At 41.8% G+C, this 23,525-nt stretch overlaps 2 protein-coding genes across 2 annotated transcripts; both read left to right on the top strand.

Annotated features, from left to right (window-relative positions):
• LOC131686877 (uncharacterized) lies at positions 1-1,677 on the top strand. The gene has a single exon (XM_058970879.1). The coding sequence runs from the start codon at positions 1-3 to the stop codon at positions 1,675-1,677; it is 1,677 nt and encodes a 558-aa protein (XP_058826862.1).
• Positions 1,678-2,262: 585 nt separating this feature from the next.
• On the top strand, positions 2,263-3,159 carry LOC131686876 (uncharacterized). The gene has a single exon (XM_058970878.1). It carries the CDS (start codon positions 2,263-2,265, stop codon positions 3,157-3,159), a length of 897 nt encoding a protein of 298 aa, XP_058826861.1.
• The last annotated feature ends 20,366 nt before the right edge of the window (positions 3,160-23,525 follow it).

Genomic DNA, 23,525 nt, shown 5'->3' with positions numbered 1-23,525 from the left:
ATGATATTTTTTTGTTTCACCGTTCGCGATGCAGATGGAAGATTCGTCGTCACGCTTCCCAAGAAGGAGTACATCATCGAGCAACTGGGAGATTCAAAGGCCATAGCATTGAAACGATTTCACGGATTGGAAAGACGACTGGAAGCAAACGACACGTTGAAAAGATTGTATGGCGAGCTCATTCAGGAATACCTGTCCATGGGTCATATGCGAGAAATTGACCAAGAATATTGCGATGCACGGTCCTATTACATGCCTCACCATGCCGTATTGAAGCCCGATAGCACAACCACAAAGCTAAGGGTGGTATTCGACGGCTCTTGCCGTTCGTCGTCGGGATTATCCTTGAATGATGGACTGATGGTAGGACCCGTCGTACAGGAGGACTTGCTGTCCATCATATTGCGTTTTCGTTTTTGGAGATTTGTGTTAGTAGCGGACATAGCTAAAATGTACCGTATGGTAAGAGTAGCAGATGCAGATCAATCACTTCAGCGGATCTTGTGGAGAAATTCACCGAACGTGTCAGTGAGAATTTTCCAGTTGACCACAGTCACATATGGCACCGCTTCCGCGCCTTATCTCGCAACCAAGTGTCTTCAACGTCTTGCAAGTGATGGTGCAACCTCGCATAAAGCAGCAGCGAAGGTCATTGAGAAGGATTTTTATGTCGACGACCTGTTAACGGGCACGGACAGCTTGGGAGAAGGAACAGTTCTCACATCAGAACTCATTGATCTTACTAGTTCGGCAGGGTTTGAGTTGCGCAAGTGGAGTTCCAATAGCTTTGAACTTCTTTCGTCTATTCCACCTCATCTCCGAGACGATCGTACCATACTGGAACTCGATTCGTCCAGATCCACAGTCAAAACGCTAGGGCTAATATGGGAGCCTAGCAATGACTGTTTTCGATTTGCTGTACCGCACTGGAGCACTGAGACCGCCATCACCAAACGTATAGCACTGGCCGACACAGCTCGCATCTTCGACCCTCTCGGTCTAATCGGTCCAGTCATCGTACAGGCTAAAATTTTCCTCCAAGAACTTTGGAAGCTTAAATCGAATTGGGACGATCCGTTACCAAAAGAGCATCAGAACTTCTGGGTCGAGTATCGATTGAATCTATCCGCTCTCGACACACTCTCAGTTCCAAGATGGACGGGCTTCAGAAGCACCCTAGCTTCAACGGAAATCCACGGATATTGTGACGCTTCAGAGGTAGCATACGGCGCTTGTTTGTACATTAGGTGTAAATCAGTCGACGGGTCAGTCACTGTTCGGTTGATTACATCCAAATCTCGAGTTGCGCCACTAGAAGATCTCACTCGGAAGAAAAAGAAACAATCCATCCCCCGATTGGAGCTTTCCTCAGCATTACTGCTTAGTCATCTCTATGAAAAGCTATGCAGTAGTTTCGAACCACCCGGCAAGGTATATTTTTGGACAGATTCCATGATAGTGAAGTGCTGGCTATCATCGTTACCTTCCCGGTGGCAAGCATTCGTTGCCCATCGTGTATCAGAGATACAGCATATCACTAAGAAGGGAGTGTGGAACCACATCGCCGGTGCAGACAATCCGGCAGATATAATTTCGCGGGGAATGACACCCACACAACTACAGTATCAACCTCTGTGGGTCCTCTGTGGGTATGTCGAGCGCATTCTACATGGCTAAGGTCAGCAGTCATCCAGTCAGAGCTGGATAGTTCTCTTTTAGAAGAAAAACCATCTGCGTCACTTCCGGTTCAAACAAAGCCTCAAAGTGACATATTTTTGCTGAGATCCTCGTTCCCGGATCTCGTTCGGATAGTAGCATGGATTCGTCGCTTCGCTTACAATGCATTGCCTCGCAACCGCAGTAGCAGGCGTCTAGAATATTTGTCATCGACGGAATACAATGATGCTGTAACGATTTTGGTTCGAGTTGCTCAACACGAGAGCTTTCCTGAAGAAATAGCAGCTTTATCGAAAGGTGAACCAATAAAGTCATCATCTAAATTGCTCTCGTCAAATCCTCGTTTAGTTGATGGTATTCTCCGCGTCGGCGGTCGATTACCTCATGCACCAGTGTCAGAATATCGTAAGCATCCAATGATTCTTCACCATCAACACCCACTGGCAAAGCTGGTCATAGAGCATTATCATCGTAAAATGTTTCACGCCGGTCAGCAACTTCTCATAGCTTCGGTCAGAGAAAGGTTCTGGCCAACTCGCATTCGCGATCTAGCACGTTGGACCATCCATCGATGTGTTCATGCTAATGGCTGATTTATCATCCGTTCGTGTCACTCCTGCAGCGGCATTCCTGAAAGTTGGAATCGATTTTTGCGGACCGTTCTACATTCGCTATCCAGTTCGTCGAAGTACGCCGGTGAAGTCCTTCGTATGCATTTTCGTTTGCCTAGCGACCAAGACAGTCCAAATGGAAGTCGTAGCAGATCTGTCAACGCAAGCATTTCTGGCGGCATTCAAACGCTTCGTAGCAGTCCGTGGCAAACCGCAACTAGTCATGTGTGACAATGCGACCAATTTCGTTGGGGCAAATCGGGAGCTCGAGGAACTACGGCTGCAACTGTATAACCAGCGGTTTCAGTACGAAATGATCAAGTCATCGGAAGAAGAAGGAATAGATTTCAAATTCATCCCACCGCGCTCTCCGAATTTCGGCGGATTGTGGGAAGCGGCGGTTAAGTCCTTCAAAGGACATTTTCGCAAGACCATAGGAAGCAGACCGTTGACATACGATGAACTACACACCATTGTTCAGAAAATGGCAGCGATTCTAAACTCTCGTCCATTGACACCCTTGAGTAACGATCCTAATGATTACACTGTACTGACCCCAGGACATTTTCTGGTGGGACGACGACTCACGGCGATTCCTGAACCAGATTTGCAAGAGATCCCCGAAAATCGACTCTCTCAGTGGCAACGTACGCAAGGATTCGTACAACAACTATGGCGGAAATGGAAGACGCAATATCTGTCAGCGTTCCAGTTCCAGTTTATCGCAGTAACACCCACGTCGTCAACAATCAATCATCAACGTTCAGATGCAGCGCAGACTGCAGTTTGTCGAGACAACCGAGCCGACCGAATGTCGGCCAATGCAACACTACAGCACAACATTTTGATCCAGCAGCCCAATGGCAAATGAAATTTCTCATAATAACATACTAACAAAAGTGGAATGTACAGAAAGTAGATAGCTAGTATACAGTAGCACTCAAAACTTTATTGCTTTAGGTAGGTTTGAAATCCTAGCGATTTCAACGCCGGCGGTATGTTAAAGCTAGAAAAACCGCTCCGTCTGGCAACACTAAATATGATCCACAAGACGACGATCACTTGATCTCGCTTCATCGCAACTATATTGTATATCCATTTCATTGCCCTTATCAAGAATAGGTAGTAGATAATAAAGATAGCACTAGGCACGATCACCCATTGCTCGGGATCGATCGTGATCTATATTCACCACACTGAGCCATCGTATCGCAATGAATACGAGGGCAGTATCAGTATCAGTTAAACTACGCATCCGTTTGCATCGTACATTCTTTACAAAGAATAAATTAGTAGAGCTTAAATATACTTTGTCTTTCACAAAAAAAGTGCAGATTTTTTCGGATTAAAAGAAGTGGTTTTTCTAAGGTGAACAACCAAAACTTTCCGGCATATACGAGGTCGATAAACCCGTCATTATAAATAGTCGCATGTGCACGATCACGATTAAGTGCCTAAACATTCAGTTTCTGTAGTGCCATTTCGACAAATCGCCAACGGTACCGGTAAGATTTATAAACATGTTTCACCGTCGACACGTAGCTCATCAAGTTCGTGGCTGGCATGCCATTGTGTATAAGTGCAAAGTGTACTAAGAATGTAATGGATATTTCCACAATCATGTTGAACATAAAAAGCCTCCGTGCCATAGTTTAGAGAAATGAGATAGGCACAATTGCACCGCTAGGTTGATTAAAACAGGTTTTTGAACTATTTTCAACTTTAAAGTAGCTCAAGCTATAAATCATCTCAAACCAAAATTTTCGCTGGTTTTTATAAAATGCTGTTATTGTGTTCATTTCAAAATCGAAATTTAAGACCCACTAGGAACTTTTATTCTGGATCCGCCCCAGCTTGAGACAAAAATATACAATATTTAATTAGCTTAATTAGCATTAGCTCAATGTTGTCTTTCTGCTAACTTATATTATCATGCAGGAGTGTGTCTATAATGGCAAATCAAAGTAATTTTGCGCTCATTTTAATAAGTTTTGCATCATAGTGGTACCAGTTTATATGGGAATTTGCTGTGTGATCGTGCTCTTCAACCCGTAACTCCGGAACCGGAAATACGATTAATAAAAAAATCAATAGCGACCGAAGGGAAGGTTGTACCTTTCATTTGCGACTAAGTTTGTGTAAATCGGTCCCGCTATCTCTGTGAAAAATGCGTGAGATGAGACAGGAAGGACAAGAGTCTAGGGGCTTAACAAACCCCCCCCCCCCCCCCCCGGCCCTACTGCGAGTTGGGAGTTTTGCTAGGATATGGTGGGGTTTGGATTGGACTGCGCTAAACCTCTAAAAAAGCCATAACTCCGAAAGCAGCTCCGACGAAGCGAGTCTGTGCCGCTTCTGATAAGACCCTACGATTCTAATAATTTAAGATCTCAGCATCAAAAGTACTATAGCCCAACCTGAGTGCCAACCGCCATATCAGGATCGACGCCAGTAAGATCCTGATTATGGCATACTGGGTATGGTGAGCGTTAACGTGCAGGACACGGATCACGAGTTGGACAGCGACTTTTGGTTGACAGGCGTGCTATTCTACTCCCTGAGTAAGGAAGGATGACTCCGACTTGAAATGGCGAGTAGTCTAACAGCACGGCTGCCTCCGTCCCAACAAATCCCTGGCAGGTCTCCGGGTACGTTCCAAATTCGTCACCATTTAGTTGGTGGCACTGGGCTCGGTTGGAACACTATTCCCCATGAAGGATAGTGTCAACCCCTGCACGACCTCTCTGCTGCTAAGATTTTGGTAGTATAGATATTCATGGGATCACGAGAGGCGACTATGTACAAGGAGTAGAGATAGCGGCCTGGAGTTGGGACCCAACAAAATAGAGACATCTAATAAAACAAATGAGGAGGACCCGATTGCGTTTGCAAGGAGTGGTAAGCTGCAGAGATCACCGGTTACGCCACTGGTAGCCACAGTGAGTACCAGCAGCCGCTTGGTACAGTGTGAGCCACGAGAAAACTAACGGGAGTTACCAAATCCAGCGTTCATCTCGATAGCAGGTAGAGATACAACCCAGAATGACTCACATCTTGGTAAGTCGTACTTGATGGAGGTGAGGAGAAAGGTCGACGAGCTCTATGAGTTCGTGAAGGACAGGCACAATGTGCACAACAAGGTGAAGCAGCTAGTGACGAGTATCAAATCGGCCGTAACAGCTGCTGAACGCGAGCAGAAGGCGCTCTTAACGAGAGCTAAATTTATCGAAAAAGCTCTGATGGAATCCGGAGAACACGCGACGGCAGAAACTAAGGTGACACCGAAGAGTCATTACAATACTCGCTTGGAGCAAAGAGTAAAAGACATACCGGGGTAGCAAGAAGACTCGAAAAAGCAGAAGAGCAAGCAGGAGGGCACCAGCGACCAGAGGAACGTTGGGAATGGCCGTGACTGGTGCATCGTAAGAAGCCAGATTGCGAAGCGGAGGAAAAGGAAACAAAAAGAAGAAACGAAGAAGAAATAAGAGAAGAAAGATAAAGGCAAGTCCCCTCGAGAGAGGAACAAGAGCGATGCACTGATCATCGAAGCGAACGATAAGACGTCATACGCCGCTCTTCTCAAGAATGCGACAGAGCGAGATAACCCAGAGCTGATCAAGTTAGGAGAGAATGGTGTTAAAACGAGCCGCAATCAGAAAGGCGAGATGATCTTCGAGTTGAAGAAGGATCCTTCTGTCAGAGCTTGACCTACCGCAAGCTCGTTGTTAAATCCCTGGGCAGCGAAGCGAACACAAGAGCCGTGTTGCAAGATGCCGTAGTCGAGTATAGGGGTTTAGACCAAGGTGCTTAGAGTTCTAAGGTGATTCGTCTTTGGCAGTAACTAGGTGACGAGTGAGGTAAGCGTACAGCAAGCTGCGGGGAAGAAAATGACAGCGAACAACTTTGTTGACATACTGAAATCCAAACAAACATGCATGGGGATGTAGTAAACAACGTAGTTAGCTGTCGTTTTTAGAACCAACATGGCTGATCAGTGATTTCGAGGATCGTATCACCTGAGAATAAAAGCTCCTTGGTTTAGACGAGATAACGACCGTAGAAAAACTGAGTGGTTCACTGATCGAGCAGTGCAAATTAGATGTACCGGGAACTATCCGGATTAGAAAATCATATGGAGACACTCAAACGGCGACCATTCGACTACCGGTGGTCGTTGCCAATAAGCAGAGACCGGCAAGATAAAAGTTGAATGAATTAGGTCTCAGATTTGATGAATACCGGTAATGTTCCGGATTTTCAAAGACCCATATCTCCGGTCGCAAGTGCGTGCGGTGAACAAATTTGATTGCATTTTATTTCCTAAAAAATTCCGCAACTTTTGGTGTATATATTGTCATACTTTTTCAGCGGCTTCCAATTAATTGTCTTTTTTGTCGGATTTCTTCCACTGTGCAGTGCAACAAGGGTCCGCTAGCACATTCCGCAAAGACGGCCGGGAATCCGTTTCCGAGCATATTCACGATATTCTAACAGAAATGCCTGGTCGAAGGGTACTTCCTGGGTAGATGGAAAATCCAGAAGCTGGGGTTGCTGCCAAAACCAAGGAAGCCACTGCTGGATATTCTTGGTAAACCTGCGAAATAATACGGCCGATTGTATGAAGAAACTCCGGACAACGCTCTACACAACCCAGGGTCTATACTCACGCTGGACAACGAGCGTGTTAAGCCTGGTTTAGCATAGCCACCACGCTAACGCTTCTAACAATCAGCACTGTAATTTGAACTAGTATGTGTGTGTTGAACCGTATGTAGGCAAGAAATCACGAGGTTGCACGTCTTTTTATTCCGCTCCGTTAGTGCTAAACTTTGATCTCGTTGATCCGGAAATTTCGGTCTTCGTTCCTCCAGCCAGATTACCGAGTCGCATTGAGGCACTTATTTGTCAACTACCGCATCGCAATTTGCAATCTCTACGAGCATCAATTAAAAAATATTGGAGGAATCTGCCAAGCGACTACATCATAGAGGTTTGTAAAAGCTTCCGACACTTTCAGGCGAATACTTAAAATACCACACGATATTGATAAACATGTAAATGGATTGAATGAAAACTTCAATCTCAAAATTTTCGAACGCGTGCATGATCGAATATTCTTTAACGTTAATGTAATTCAACTGAACACCAATGAAATTTTGTCACTAAAAGCACTTTTTCCGAGGTCACGAATATTTATATCGGAAGCCTCAAAGCGGGATCAGCAGAATATTCACGAAAAGTGCACATTTTTAATCCTGATTGCACCAATTTATACCGAACTGATGAGCGATGTTTAAATTAATCAACGCCAGCACCGGCGGCTGTGCTTTTCCCGATTTCATACATACATTCAAACAAATGTGCCGGAACTCGTCGTGTGTCGATCATTCGAATTCGATTTGATTCTCACTCACACGCCTGAGATGACATGAAATAAATTGAAATTGAAATGAAAAATATGTACACTATCAGCACCCGATAATGGTCGATTGTCCAGTTGAGCCCCCGGAGGGAGTTGTAAACGATTAAGCATCTTGCGGATGTTCCGCGATGGAGTATGAAACGGAACTGTTATGGTGATGAGGTGCTGAGCGATAATCCGTTCACAGTTCGATGTCATTTTAAGTGCATTTTTCATCGCTCTTGGCAGCTGAATTGTGTCAGAAATTTTTGTTAAACGAAGGTTAGTTCGAAATATAAATAAGTTTTTTTTTTGGGAATTACATTATTATTTTTGTTATTATGGCTGAATTGTAATTGTTTTCCATCTTCCTTAACACAGAATTCCATAAATTAAGAGGTAGGTCACAAATTACTTTCAAATTAAGCCGCGATACAAGCCCAGCGCCAACAAAGCAACAGCCCCAAGTCGTGACACCCGTTGATTTGTTTGACAAATACATTTCTCGTCTCATACACAACAACTAGTTACTGCTTCTGGTGCCATTCCTGCAAATGGTAGATTATGTGCAACTACTTTTCCCTGCCATTCCAGCTCGTATCATAATTACAAGCATTTCAACTTACCCAGCATGGTGTGGCCGGCCGCTGCTGGTTGGTGGCAAAGGGTTTCCTGCGAACAGGAATTAAGCGATAATTACTGTTGAATGAAATTTCAGTTTTCTTCTCGTGGCTTGCCTTGGTTTTGTAGCGGGTGTGCAAGAAAACTTTCCCTTGCAGTAGTGTGGCGCTTTAAGTCCTGTTGATTTTTTTCCCTCTCGATTCGTCATGGTCTCCTTCGTGGTACACAGTGCAGTGGACGATGCTGACTACATGCTGGCTGGTTGTTACCTAGATATAGAAAGGTACCGTTCCAATGAAGCTGGTGAACGAATGCGGGAAAAACGTTGGTTTGAGGTGATTGAGAAATTAATCGAAGAGGTTAAGCTTGCAAGGTGCTGCCAATCAATCACTGCACCACATCGTGAAAGATCACTATCGCTATTTGTAGGAATACCACTCTTGAACCGGTTGACGGCTGGGAACGGGTATTATTGATTCAATCAATCGTAAGGTTGGTACCCAGTAATGGTTTGAATCAGGGAACAAATTTTCTAATTACATTGAGCCAATTTGTAATGCTTTGATTATAAATATTGGACGTGTGTAATGCCAGATATTTTATGCATGACATTTGGTCGAGTTCGGTCACTCTGGTATCGGTTCCTAGTTTCCTTTTAGGTTTCTGATAGCATGCTTTACCGGATTGTTATCCTTTCCAGCATTCGAACCTAAATATCAAAGTCTACCTCAGTGCTCTTCAAGCCTTTGATAGAATCCACATCATTGAGATGGGATTTATCTGAACGTTCCGTTGGAATCCTTCTCTGAATGTCAACGTTATCCTGCTTAGGGTTCTGATGGAATTCTTTACAAGATTCTGCTGGAATCCATCCCGAAATTCTAATCGAAATGAATAGAGTCTTCTCAAAATTTGAATACTGTGCTGGGCAGGATTCCGATGGAGGGGATTCTGGTGGATTGTGAATCCACACGAATCCTTTCCATTTTCATAATGGAATTTTGCTGGGTTTCTATTGGTATCGTCTTTATGTCTCCAATGTAATCCAGTCAAATATTGTGATGAAAACCTTTTTAGAATTCCTCCGCTATTTAAATTATGAATTCAAGTGAATCCTGTCCAGAATTCTGATGATTTTGTTAATAATAAGTCGAGAAATTTGTGTTTCAGCTTCGTCATAATCTGACACTGACTTACCATTAGATTGACGCTAGCCCAAATTTGAAAACACTCTTTGTGCACACAACTAAACAGCTTCCCACTAGCAATGTACAACAAGCAACGAAGTTCTGTCCCCAAGTAAAAATTTGAATTTAAACCGTTTTGTGCATGAAGGGCAAACAACCTAACTCTATCCAGTTTTGACTAGAGAACTTGCATATTTGGCAGCACTGCTGCAAAACTAGTAAATTTTCTAGATTCCTTAAAAAAAATATCTCGAGGATTGAATATAGAGTAAATAGTACCGGAGTTATATTCAAATGAAAATCGAGGTTTTTGACAATTTATTAAAAAAGGGGATACTCGCATGGAAGTGGTTAAATCAAATCATATATGGGCATCATATTGTCCAATTCCCCCAAAATTAGTTCAAATTCATGGATTTCTCTGCTTAAAAATGAATTCAAAGTTACCCGTAAGTACAATTCTTCCAAAGTTGGTTCAAATTCGTGATAGCCGTTTTCACGTTTGGTAATATTTATCGTTCGCGGCATAGTACATGGAAATTTCTTTAAAACAATGTGCCAATAACCCCGAAATGAGTAAGTGTCATTTATCACCTCTCTCTATATCTCTAACTGTCTTTCTATCTATCTTTCTCTTTCTCTCTCAAATGGTTTCTGACGTGACATATACGAAAGACCAATCTGCTTCGAAGAATTTTTTAGTATATGTCGTCAGAGGACACTCAACAGTTGGCAAACCTCGTGGAGCAATGGGGAACTTGGACGATGGTTACATTCGATTATCCCAAAGGTATCAACGAAGCCTTGGTTCGTGGGGATGGATGTGGGTCGAGATTTCATACGTGTAATGTCCCGGCTTATGTTCAACCACTACACATTGGATGCGCTTTGCGGCGTATTGGGCTTGCAGAAAGTAGTCTGTGCACTTGTGACGAGGGCTATCACGACATCGAGCACGTTGTCTGGGTGTGCGCCGGGTATTGTGACGCCAGGTCTCAGTTAAAGAATTCCCTTCGGGCCCGAGGTAGACCGTCCAATGTTCCAGTTCGTGATATTCTGGCAATCCGCGATTTCCCCTATATGTCCCTTATTTATACTTTCATAAAAACGATAAATATCCCAATTTAGCCCCTCTCTTATATTTCTCGTTTTTAGAAGTTTCCCTTTGCCTTGTGGAACCGATCAGCTCCAGAGTGCCACTATGTAACCGCCGTCGCCCTTACCACTACGGAAACTGAAGCGAGAGCGACTCGAGGTCCGATGACTCTTGAAGGATTCCCCGCGGATCCGAATTATACCTTCCGCCAATCCGACCTACTAGACTAAGGCGCTAATTTGTTTCGCTGATCTCCCGTTTGCCCGAAAGTTGCAAGTTTTGCTATTCTCTCCTGATCACCATCTACGCCTTCTCTCCACTGTCCTTGATACAACTGCTGCTACACTGATGTGAAAATATGCCCCCCTCTGAATATTTTGACCAAGCATAAGTCTTCGTTAAAAAAAATTAAATTTGTATTCTGTATTCCTAGTTTTAAGATAGCTGTAATTTTTACTCTTTGTTAAAACTATTGTCCTCCATCTTGTAAATAGAATTGTATCCTTAGTTTTAAGACATCTGTGTAATTTCTCATAAATATTTGTTCCCTCTTTTTTTGTACCAAACTATATTGTTAGTTTTAAGATAACTGTAAAATATTTCGTAAAAAAACTACTCCCCCTCTTGTATATCAAACTGAATTCCTTGTTCTAAAAATTTTCATAAAAAAAATCTTTTGCCCCCTCTATTGTATATTGATTCTTATTTCTAGTCTTAAAATAGCTGTAAAATTTCTCTCTTTTATAAAAAAATTCAACATTGTAACCTCCTAGTTTTAAGATATCCAAAATATAAAAACAAAAGAATTTGGCACCGCCAAGCTAACGCATTTGTGCCTATCAAATAAACGAAATGAAAAAAAAAAATGGTTTCTGACCAAAATTGGCTTTGGGCCGGCCAAAATTGTCTTTCGGCCAAAAATTGGCTTGCGGTCAAAAATTGGCTTTCGGTCAAAAATTGGCTTTCGGTAAAAAATTGGCTTTCGGCCCAAAATTGGCTTTCGCTAAAATTGCCTAAAATTGGTTTTTGGCCAAAATTGGTAAAATCGGTTGTCACGGTAAAGATGGACAAATCTGTATATGCCAAGACACATGCTGGTGAACTCGGGTGATTCGTAGTTATGCTGCTTAAGCTCGACCCTCATTAGCAGAAGACAACAGTTACGCCCGTACGATATTAAGCCTGTTCTAATGACCCTGCCACTTCCAGTTTTCCGATCTTTTTACTTCACGCCCTTGCTCTCATTTGAGTACTAGGCTCTAATTTTCAAAACATTCTCTACCCAGTAATCTCTAGCTAATTGAATGTCGTTAAAATGTAAAAAATTGGCTTTCGGCCAAAAATTGGCTTTCGGCCAAAAATTGGCTTTCGGCCAAAAATTGGCTTTCGGCCAAAAATTGGCTTTCGGCCATAAATTGGCTTTTGGCCATAAATTGGCTTTTGGCCAAAAATTGGCTTTCGGCCGATATTGGATTTAGGCCAAAATTGGGTTTCGGCCAAAATTGGCTTTCGACCAAAATTGGGTTTTGGGCCAAAATTGGCTTTTGGGCCAAAATAGGCTTTTGGGCCAAAATTGGCTTTTGGGCCAAAATTGGCTTTTGGGCCAAAATTGGCTCTTGGGTTAAAATTGGCTCTTGGGCCAAAATTGGCTTCTGGGCCAAAATTGCCTATTGGGCAAAAATTGGCTTTTGGGCCTAATTGGCTTTTGGGCAAAAATTGGCTTTTGGGCAAAAATTGGCTTTTGTGCTAAAATTGGCTTTCGGTCAAAATAGGCTTTCGGCCGAAATTGGCTTTTGCAAAAATTGGCTTTTGGCTAAAATTGACTTTTGGCCAAAATTGGCTTTCGGTCAAAAATTAGCTTTCGGCCAAAAATTGGATTTCGACCAAAATTGGTTTTCGACCAAAATTGGCTATTGGCCAAAATTGGTGTTCGGCCAAAATTGCCTAAAATTTACTTCCGGCCAAAATTGGTTTTCGGCCAAAATTGGTTTTCGGCCAAAATTGGCTTTCGGCCAAAATTGGCTTTCGGCCAAAATTGGCTTTCGGCCAAAATTGGCTTTCGGCCAAAATTGGCTTTCGGCCAAAATTGGTTTTCGACCAAAATTGGCTTTCGGCCAAAATTGGCTTTTGGTTAAAAATTGGCTTTCGGTAAAAAATTGAATTTCGTCCAAAATTGCATTTCGGCCAATATTGGCTTTCGACCAAAAATTGGATTTCGACCAAAATTGGTTTTCGGCTAAAATTGGCTATCGGTCAAATTGGTGCTCGGCCAAAATTGCCTAAAATTTACTTCCGGCCAAAATTGACTTTCGGCCAAAATTGGTTTTCGGCCAAAAATGGCTTCGGTCAAATTTGGCTTTCGGCCAAAATTGGCTTTCGGCAAAAATTGGCCTTCGGTAAAAAGTGACTTTCGGCCAAAATTGGCTTTCGGTCAAAAATTGACTTTCGGCTAAAATTGGTTTTATGTCAAAATTTAGATAGGAAGTTAAATATTTCCTGCCATATACATGCGTGAGCTGTGCTACAATAATATATAAGTATATCTATAGATGTCTTATTAGCTGTCTATCAGTTTGTTTATTCTCTTACTATACGTTTATCACATGATTAAATGTTTATAGCAACTATACGAAATTTTGCAGGTTGTTATTTTCTTGCCTACCACTTTGTTGTCGTTTGAATATATATTTTGCCCTAGCCCTGTGTACCCATGTATTCCTCCGATGTGACGAACGATGTCGTCTCTGACAAACAAATGCAGGTTCTATTTTATCTATTAACACCTATATCTGCATTATTATTCCGTTCAACAACAAATTGCCGATGAAGGATGCTATACTATTTTCGCAGGAACTACTATCACGTGTCGTTTCAATATGCTTTTTCGGACGTGACCAAAGCACCCTCATACATGTGTATATATCCTTTCGTATGTTTGAAATCATTACCTATGAATCGCAACATTGGGTCAGAGACCGAAATGTGGAGTGTACGCAACAATTATAAAATATTCGGAAATATGTGCAGTCTATGTTAGCGCGCTGTATTCCAAACAAATATTTAAGTAATCTGGTTTTTCCTTCCTTGGTAGCATAGGTTCAATTTCAATTATTTTTCAAATATACATGCAATTAGTATATTTGACACGGCTAATCCTAAGGCTAGGTGTTTTTATATTTTGCAATATGAAAAGTTAAAAAAAATCAACAAAGCATTTTTTTTGTTCGTTGCAACCAGTGGTGGATCCAGGGGAAGGATCCTGGGGTCCGGACCCCCCCCCACCTCGCCGCGGAAATTTTTATCTCTTTGAGAAATTTTAAAATAGTTTCTATTTTAAAATCGTTCTAAATTCCAAATCATTCCAAACCAAATTCGACAACCAAAACTGATTTTAATTAAAAAAGGTATTACATATTACGTATTGTACATTGAACAAGTCAAAATCGAAATTTCGGACCCCCTCCGAAATTTTTTTCTGGGTCCGTTCCTGGTTACAACCTATAGTAGAAGGATACTGCTGCGTCTGGATCCTTTTTCTAGGAGGTGAAATATTATCAGTGTTTTCCATTGCAACTTAAAATTCATTTGGTCTACCTTCTTTCGCGTTATCGTTCGCATGCTATGTCTTCATTGATATTATTTTTCCTGATCGTGGTCGTTCGATCTTATTTGTTTCTTTAATTTGAATTTTTAAAATCACTCACAAAACTGGACAGTCAACAAATTATCACGCTTCTCCATTGAAACCTCAACACATTGCATTTCGAGTATCCAATATAATTGTTAAGAAACTAACCTCATCGAGTGACAACAAACAACCATTAGCTGTCAACCGCTCTAAATTGAGTTCTCTATCATGAACCACAAACGGAACGGAAGCGCACTCGCCATTTCTCGGATTCAAGAAAACGATGACCGTCACCTTCATCGACAAACAAACGTGTCCTTTCGTCAGCCAGTAACGAACTTCCACTGGTATTGACTGGCTGCTGGATTGGAGGATGGTGGGTGGGTGGTTGTAACAATTTTACAATCATCTCACACCGCCGGGCAAAATAACGAGGATACCATTCCAACACCTTCGACTACGTTCACTCGCAGTACCGGTATGTAGGTGGAAGGGAACTGTCAATTGGGAGACCATCTCTCTTGCGTGACAGCTTGGCGGTGTTCCGTGCCGGGGCATGATGATGCAGTGTCACACCATACAGAGTATAGAGAGAGCTGTCACAGATTCACAGCACAACTTTACAGCATAGTTGACGTGCTGAAATTGGCACCTAAAATCTACCAGATTGAATTTCGAATTCGTTTCATTGAACATAATCGGATTCGACGTTTGCGAAAGTAGGAAAGTTTGAATGTCTTAGGTTTGATTCTGTTCTGGACTGCAATGGAAGGAAGGTGAAGTCAGTTGTTCGTTGTTTTGTAAAGTATTATACACCGAGCAACTATCCGTTCGATTGATTTTATATTTTTAGAATGTGTTGGATTCGGTGTTTGCATCATCGAAGCTGAATTTTAAACCCACTCAAATATTGAACCATTATTTGAGTATAAGAGCTCTCGAAAATAAATAATAGTCTGTAATAAATATTAATATCACGAAAATTATCAAATAATTATCAAATGTACAATTAGGGTGGCGATAACTAAAGAGAAGTCGACGGATAGTGCTTCTCCCCTAATATGAATATGATGTATAAATCTTGATTTTATATTTTCGATAGTATACCAGTCCCAGTCCTTGAAAAATGAATATAGCATTTTCAATGCCGCGAAAAGCCGTTTATCCAGTCGATTATCCAGCTGTTTACCCAGCAGTGTGATGATACCTTTTTTTATAACTTATAATGTATCCAAAATTCGCACTTGTACACTCTTTATTGTGCAGAATGTAATACCTAAAAGATTCATTATTTTGAAGAATTGACCGGAATGCACGTACTAGAAAAATGATCAAACTAGTTCTATATTCCGGGTCTATATTTCAGTTTAGCAGTCTGCTGGGGGTTTTTTTTTAGATCGTAGAACGTTTTTTATAGTTTACATTTCGATGCGGGTTAGCATCATCTCAAGGAGTCTAATTTAGAACCGCCATCACCAAAAAGGACCAAATCAAGGTGCAAATGTACCAACTATCGTTTCTTTACAAACGACAATTAGCTTAAAAAAGTCTCTTAATTTAACGAAACAAATAATTTATCCCCTGAAGATGATGCAGCCCGCATCGAAACGTCGGACAGCAAACATGATGCGCCAATTGACATTCGCGACTACCCTGATTAATTTTTTTAGCGCAATTTTTGTTTGTTTGATGTCCTTCCGGCAGTCGCACCAGTGCACTGAGTGCACGCTGCTCAGAAAATCTAGCGAAATCGTCTTAGGGCACCAGCGGCTGCTCGGTCAGTGGACCATAAGCGCGACTTCTGGAGGGTTAAGGAGTTTCTCCAATAAAGATATCACAGGTAAATATAATTCCATTGTGAAAAAATGACGGTCTGAACGGATGGAAAAACGTAGCCTTTTGCAATTTTTCGCCTAGCGCTGTCATGTAGTGGTGCGAATGAATATTTTGTGGCTCCTATATGTAGCTGAGGTTTCAAACTAACAATTAGGACCTTTGACCGATAAATTCTTCCACATCCATCCACCTAAAAGGGCGATTGGTGTAGGTAGGTCCGAATAGCCTCGGGTTCCCCTATAAATTATTTTTACGATAAACCATATGAATCAGGAATCAGGAATCATTTTCTCGATGGGAAGGATTGGGGAAGTGGTAAGGTTTGGGGTAATGAAAATAGCTACACACACCAATTAAAACAGAGTATTGTACACCCCCGGAAGGATGCTGAACGATCTACAGGTGCTACAATAGGAAGAATAAAACTTCCAAACCCCGGAGGGATTTAGAATTTTTATTTTAACAGTGAGGGGATATATCAAACAAAACGACAACACCCCGGAAGAGATAGTGTCATTCAGATACGGCTTAAACTATAGCTCTTTAGCTCAGTAGGTTAGGAACAATAACATATCCTTGAGCTTCAGCTGTTTTCTGTACACAGGTTCATCTATGTATGGAGAGCCAAAAATCCGGATACGCAATTGCATTACTACAGGGCAGTTGCATATCAAATGATATGATGTTCCGTAATCGGATTCACAAAGATCACATGAATAACACTCTGCGCGCTGAATAGTAGCCATGTGATAATTGAATTTGTAATATCCAGTCAGTGTTCTGACTAGAATACTGCAGTTGTACTTGGAAAAGTGCAACAATTTCTTTGACATTTTCGGTCTCGCATCCGGCAGAAAAGTCTGTGTTTGAACACAAGTTTGTAAGCTACGCCAATGGTTGGCATGCTCGGATGCAGCTCAAGAACGAATCTTGTGCTTTATTCAACTTATCGTCAGTGGCAGAACTGGTTCTGGACCAACGAAGTCGCAGCGCCAGCTCTAGCCAATTCGTCTCCCCATTCATTTCCAGTGATACCGGTATAACCGGCTACCCATAGAAGGTAGACAGCATTTGAAATGCTAAGTTCTTCAATTTGAGTTCGACATGCGATTACCAATTTCGATCTCGAATCTGTCGAACTAAGTGCTTTGAGGGCAGCCTGACTGTAAGAGAAAAAATAGATTCTTTTACCGCAAGTTCCCTGTTGAAGTGCCGATTGTACGCCACACAGAATCGCGAAGATCTCTGCTTGCAATGCGGTAAGTATCTGCCCAGCGAATGAGATTGGTTTAATCTCATTTCACGACGATAGACACCAGTACCAGCTCGGCCCTTCAACAAAGAACCGTCAAGCGCTAATTAGTGTGATTGCGTGGTAGTTGCAGCAATCCAACTTGTCGCCCTTTTTGTAGATTGGGCAAACGACACTCTCCATCCACTACTCCAGAAGAGTCTCCTCCTCCCAAATTTTGGCGATTACCCAGTGCAGCGCTCTAGCCAGTGTTTCACTACCGTATTTTAATAGCTTGCTGAGTAGTTGATCTACAGCGACAGCTTTGTTGTTTTTCAGCCGACCGATCTCTTCCTTGACTTCTCGAAGATCAGGGGCCGGCAGCCTATCGTCTTCTGCGCGTGCTTCAAGATCCGTTGCCATACCGCCTTCGTCCTCTGTTGCTTTACCGTTGAGGTGCTCGTCATAGTACTGCTTCCACCTCTCAATCACCTCACACTCGTTCGTAAGAAGGTTGCCGTCTACGTCCCTGCACATATCGACTTGCGGAACGTAGCCTTTGCGCGAACTGTTCAGCTTCTCGTAGAACTTCCGTGAGTCGTTTAAGCGGTACAGTTGTTCCATCGCTTCGCGATCTCGTTCCTCCTGTTGGCGCTTCTTTCTCCAGAGGACCGAGATTTGCCTGTTCCGTGCTTGTTTGTATCGCTTCACATTCTGTCTCGATCCGTGCTGCAGCATCCTCGCCCGTGCTGCATTCTTCTCCTCTATTAAATGCTTATATTCGTCATCGAACCAGTCGTATCCTCGATTCGGAATTGCTGTACCTAGTTCCGTTATAGCAGTACTCCCCATGGCGGAACGGATATCCCTCCAGCCTTCTTCAAGAGTAACTGCGCCCAGCTGTTCTTGCGTGGGTAGTGCTGCTTCCAGCCGCTGTGCGTAAGCTTGAGCAACCCCGGCGTCCCGAAGTTGCGCGATTTTGGGACTTGGCGTCCGCCTACGACGAGTGTTGTACAGAAGAAGGTACTTCGAACTACCATGCCACGGGAGGCTGCGACGTTCACGAATGGTTGGCCGTTGCCATTCGATACGGTGTGCAAGCTGTTTGGCCCGATTACCGGTCTAAACATTGACTCCCGTCCTACCTGAGCGTTCATATCACCAATAACGATTTTCACGTCGCATTGCGAACAGATGGCTGTACACCGTACACCGCCTCCAGCTTCGCATAAAACACATCCTTCTCGTCGCCGGATCTCCCATCGTGTGGGCAGTGTATGTTGATCATGCTGTTGTTGAAGAAAAGGCCTTTGATCCCCAACTTACACATCCTTGCGTTGATCGGAGTCCTTCCAATCACGCGTTGACGCATCCTACCCAGAGCTACAAAGCCGGTTTCCAGGTCATTGGTGGTGCCACTGCTCTGGTAGAAAGTAGCCGCCCGATGCCCGCTTCTCCATACCTTTTGTCCTGTCAAGCAAAGTTCCTGCATTGCTACGATTTCAAAGTTGCGTGGTTGGAGCTCGTCGTAGATTGTCCTGTCAAAAGCTGGAAAGCAGAGTGATCTGCAGTTCCATGTTCCGGGTTTCCAATCGTAGTCCTTATTTCGTCGCGTAGGTCTTTGCCGATTGTTCCGATTCGTATCTTCTTCTGCATTGTTCGTAACGGTTAGTTTTCCATCGTGTCAGCTCTGTTTAGAATCCCACGCTGATACGAGGACGATACATCAGCCGCCCCTAACATAGAGAACAGACGCTGTTTTGAGCCTGACGCTCGGACGAACGCTGGGGAACAGACGCTCGGATGGACTCACACTCCGAAAAGAGGAGTCTCCCTTCCCTGTCAGCATACGACCTTGGTCCCACAGGGGTTGGTTACCGGATCTTTCCTATGATTATTCGTACCCCAGCTGGCACCGCGGGGAGGTAGGGATAGGAGTTACTGGACAATAGGCTAAGGACCACTGTGGCGATCCACAGGGTCTATATTACGTATTGCCCAATCATTTACCAACCAAACTGAGTTAGATATGCAACATTTCTAAACGGAAAATCTATCTATCTATCTATCTATCTATATCTATATCTATATCTATATCTATATCTATATCTATATCTATATCTATATCTATATCTATATCTATATCTATATCTATATCTATATCTATATCTATATCTATATCTATATCTATATCTATATCTATATCTATATCTATATCTATATCTATATCTATATCTATATCTATATCTATATCTATATCTATATCTATATCTATATCTATATCTATATCTATATCTATATCTATATCTATATCTATATCTATATCTATGTCTATATCTATATCTATATCTATATCTATATCTATATCTATATCTATATCTATATCTATATCTATATCTATATCTATATCTATATCTATATCTATATCTATATCTATATCTATATCTATATCTATATCTATATCTATATCTATATCTATATCTATATCTATATCTATATCTATATCTATATCTATATCTATATCTATATCTATATCTATATCTATATCTATATCTATATCTATATCTATATCTATATCTATATCTATATCTATATCTATATCTATATCTATATCTATATCTATATCTATATCTATATCTATATCTATATCTATATCTATATCTATATATCTATATTCTATATCTATCTATCTATATATAAAAGTCAAAGTTTGTATGTATATGATTTATAGACTCCCAAACGGCTTAACCGATTTCCGTAAAAAAATTATACACAGTAGGTATTTGTTATGGAGTGTGTTTGTGTGCTATTGGTTGGGGATTATCTGCCCGCCAGATGGCGCTGCGGAACAAATGGTGTTTTCCTCCTATTACATTGAAAATCGCAGCAACAAGCCGTGTGGTGTCCGGCGGGCTGAAATCTTTTTGCACTATTTCAACCAAGAATAGAACCTCTGGGAACTGCTCCCATGTCGTAAGAGGCGACTAACAACATGCTAGGAGTTCCTAGGCCGAGGTTTTGTTCCGTACCGAAGACTTAATCTGGGCGGACCTTAAGGTTTTCCATATTACCCTCTTTCCAGTCTGTATTTAGTGAATCACTGACATATACCTTTTCTGATTCGCCTTTCTTGATTGTGTACCAACGTTTTAAGTTTCTTCTGGCGGTTGTATATTAGCCGTAAATGACGAAATCTAATTCTACACTAAGTAACAGAATATATTAATATACCGGCACTTCCACGCGAAGGTTTAACTTCCAAAGCTTTGGCTTAAAAACCGTTTTTAAAAAATGGAAACTTTCATGCAGGAAATTTATTGAATTGGCCTAAGATGGAGCTGTCGAATTTCACAAAAAGCTTTTTATGTTGCAAGTGATCTGTAGTTGTGTTAAATTAGGTATTTTTCTATTATATTTGGAACCGTCTACCGACAAATCTACATTTACGAATACCTCCAAAAGTGACTTCTTGAGGTCTCATGAAGGCCTGACACTAGCTTTATGATACTTTTGCTTTTCTAAACAGTAATAAAAATCTCAACATTCAAGAACTTCACTTTGTCAGAAAATGTAGGGCCATCGGAAGCTAAAACTTCGTAAAATCGCACTCCTGGTCCTTTTTTCAGTGCAGTACTCTACGTCACTCGTTCAAATTTGCACCGCTCTTATGGTAGTCGGTATTTGCTAGTATTACTGTTCTCCCATCCATTCTGGTAGTCAAACGGTGGGATAGCAAAATTCTTACAAGTTTCCTATCTCATGCCTCCACGCGATTCTAAGTCTATTGATGACATTTGGTCCTTAGACCGCAGAATGAGAGGGTGCGAACAGATCTAGTCGAGAAAACATTGCCGTAAAAATGAATAGTTGATCGGAAATTAGCCCCAATACGACTAATCTGACTAGTATCTATGAACACGGCTCAATACGTATTGAAAATTCGCCGCGTCTGTTTTTATGAACCTAATTTAAAGCTCCGTTATTGCTAACAAGCCCGTGCATCAGATTAACAATCCTTTATATTTCCCTTCAGTGTTCGGTATTATCGCTCGTATACTTGTATTCCACAAACAATCCGATATGGAAAATAAGAAATACTTTCCTTGATTTATAACATCTCGCGCTATTTTTGCCAGTATAATATGCTGTCACTTGGTAGTTTTCAAGCCAATAAATATATCGTAGAGAAGAAGTAGCGAGTTCTGTCCAAATACTGTTGCAATAAATAGTGATCCGGCCCATTACGCAGATAAGATTAGCTTTTCCAGGCAATACTCCCACGATCGGCTGTGTGGAGTTCAAATTGTTTTTGTTTAGGGAACATAGTATACTCTCGGTAGCCGGCTGCCCAGAGTTTAAAAATAACCAAAAACTAAACAAGATCATCTCTTTTTCGAGTGATCGTGCACTCGAAGACTAACTAAACAACTACCTAATAAAATATGCTTTACAGGTCGCATCGTTTGCTTGGAGCGAATCCTAGACCTGATACCCTTCCAAACCACCAACTCCGCGACACCTATGGAAGAGTCTGATGAATCGTCGTCCTTCCGTTAAGTAGGTGGAGCATCAAAACTTCCTGTCTACCTTATCCTTTATCCTTCCCCGTGAACGATGGAGATGGGGGCGGCCGGCAATGATGGCTATCATGCTGTTGAGGTTTTAATATGGGTCGGATTGGTATGAATTCCTACTTACCACTTCCTAAGCAACTCTTATTAGATAATCAGCAGTCAAACATGATGAAGTCAGTGTGCAATCCGCCAAAATCATCGTCACAACGCAACGCAACGCAACGCAACGTATTACATTGAAAATCGCAGCAACGTGCGATGGGTATTAGCTAGTCTATATATATAAAAGTCAATGTTTGTATGTATATGATTTATAGACTCCCAAACGGCTTAACCGATTTCCGTAAAAAATTGCACACAGTAGGTATTTGTTATGGGGCGTGTTTGTGTGCTATTGGTTGGAGATTATCTACCCGCTAGATGGCGCTTCGGAACAAGTTGTGTTTTTCTCCTATTTCGATGAACGTCGCAGCAACGCGTGATGGGTATTGTCTTGTTCCCTATAAAATGGGGTTCTCTGAATTTTGAAATTCTGCTTGTTTACTGAGGTATTGCTAGAAAAGTTATGAGAAATTGTCAGTTTTTTGTTTTATATCGCTGTATCGTAGGATTGGCACAAGTTATGCCACAGAAAATGTTACAGGAAATTTTCTGGGGATTTTGGAAAACATTGTTATTAATTGTGGTGTCAAAACAAAATTTAAAATGTCTCGAGGACTACTGCATTTCAGAATTTTTTTGTTTTAAGCATTTTAATTAAAAATGGTGTTTAGAATCATATTCAAAAAGAAATTTTGACGATGCGCGTGCTGAGCTGCGAAGGAAAGTGGATGCTCGAAGTGTGAATGTAAAACGAGTGACTAACGGCAAGAATAATGAGGTTGTAATTGCGCTCCTCCCGAAGCTACTCAAGATACTGCGCACCTTAAACTAGATCCACAATTGCAGCATTCCGACGGGTGCAATGAGCCAGATTCCATCAACGACGTTCTGCTCTCCACGGAACTTTTATGTTATGGTAGCAAACCTTCCCTGTCAGGTAAATGCAATGAATGTATATGTTCTTCCGAAGTAGGACATACAGATGCTGCTCCCGCTGAAAACCCACCCCAATTACAGGTGGACACCATCGCCGCTCATCTTTCTACCGCTCAACCGTCAGGACATTACTTGCAGGAACATCTTAGTATCTACTATCAGAACGTGAGAGGACTACGCACCAAAATTGACGAGTTGTTCATCGCTGTTTCAGACGCCGAATCAAGCATGGGAAAAATCGCATCGTGAACCGATCGTTCGCGCTTCGCAAACAAGCTTTCTTCAGTCCTGTTAGCTTCGAAAATGATACCTAGCAACCTGTCGTTACGGACACATGCGATTCAAAGCTATAACAACCAATGAAGAAGCACATCAGTTGTGTTTTAATTCTTTGCTTCCCCAACGCGGATGGCTTCGTTCGCGAAGCTCTTCTCGAGCGGTTCGCGGTTTGCATAGGATTTTCATTACAAAGTTTTATTTCATTTTCATATTCGCACAATATAATTAATACTTGGAAAACCATATACCATTTTAAAACTAGCTGATAATCAATGGTTTTAAAAATTTGCAACAATGCTTTGCCAACAAATAGGCCGCAAGGAACTTCAGTAGATCAAATTGCTAGTAG

The sequence above is a fragment of the Topomyia yanbarensis genome, chromosome 3 (genome assembly GCF_030247195.1).
Source record: "Topomyia yanbarensis strain Yona2022 chromosome 3, ASM3024719v1, whole genome shotgun sequence".
In the NCBI taxonomy this organism is placed as follows: Eukaryota; Metazoa; Arthropoda; class Insecta; order Diptera; family Culicidae; genus Topomyia; species Topomyia yanbarensis.
This window is presented reverse-complemented; position numbering and strand designations above follow the sequence as displayed.

Bases quoted from the DNA above. Each gene is read 5' to 3' on its own strand.
- LOC131686876 (XM_058970878.1), top strand. From the start codon at position 2,263: ATGGCTGATTTATCATCCGTTCGTGTCACTCCTGCAGCGGCATTCCTG.
- LOC131686877 (XM_058970879.1), top strand. From the start codon at position 1: ATGATATTTTTTTGTTTCACCGTTCGCGATGCAGATGGAAGATTCGTC.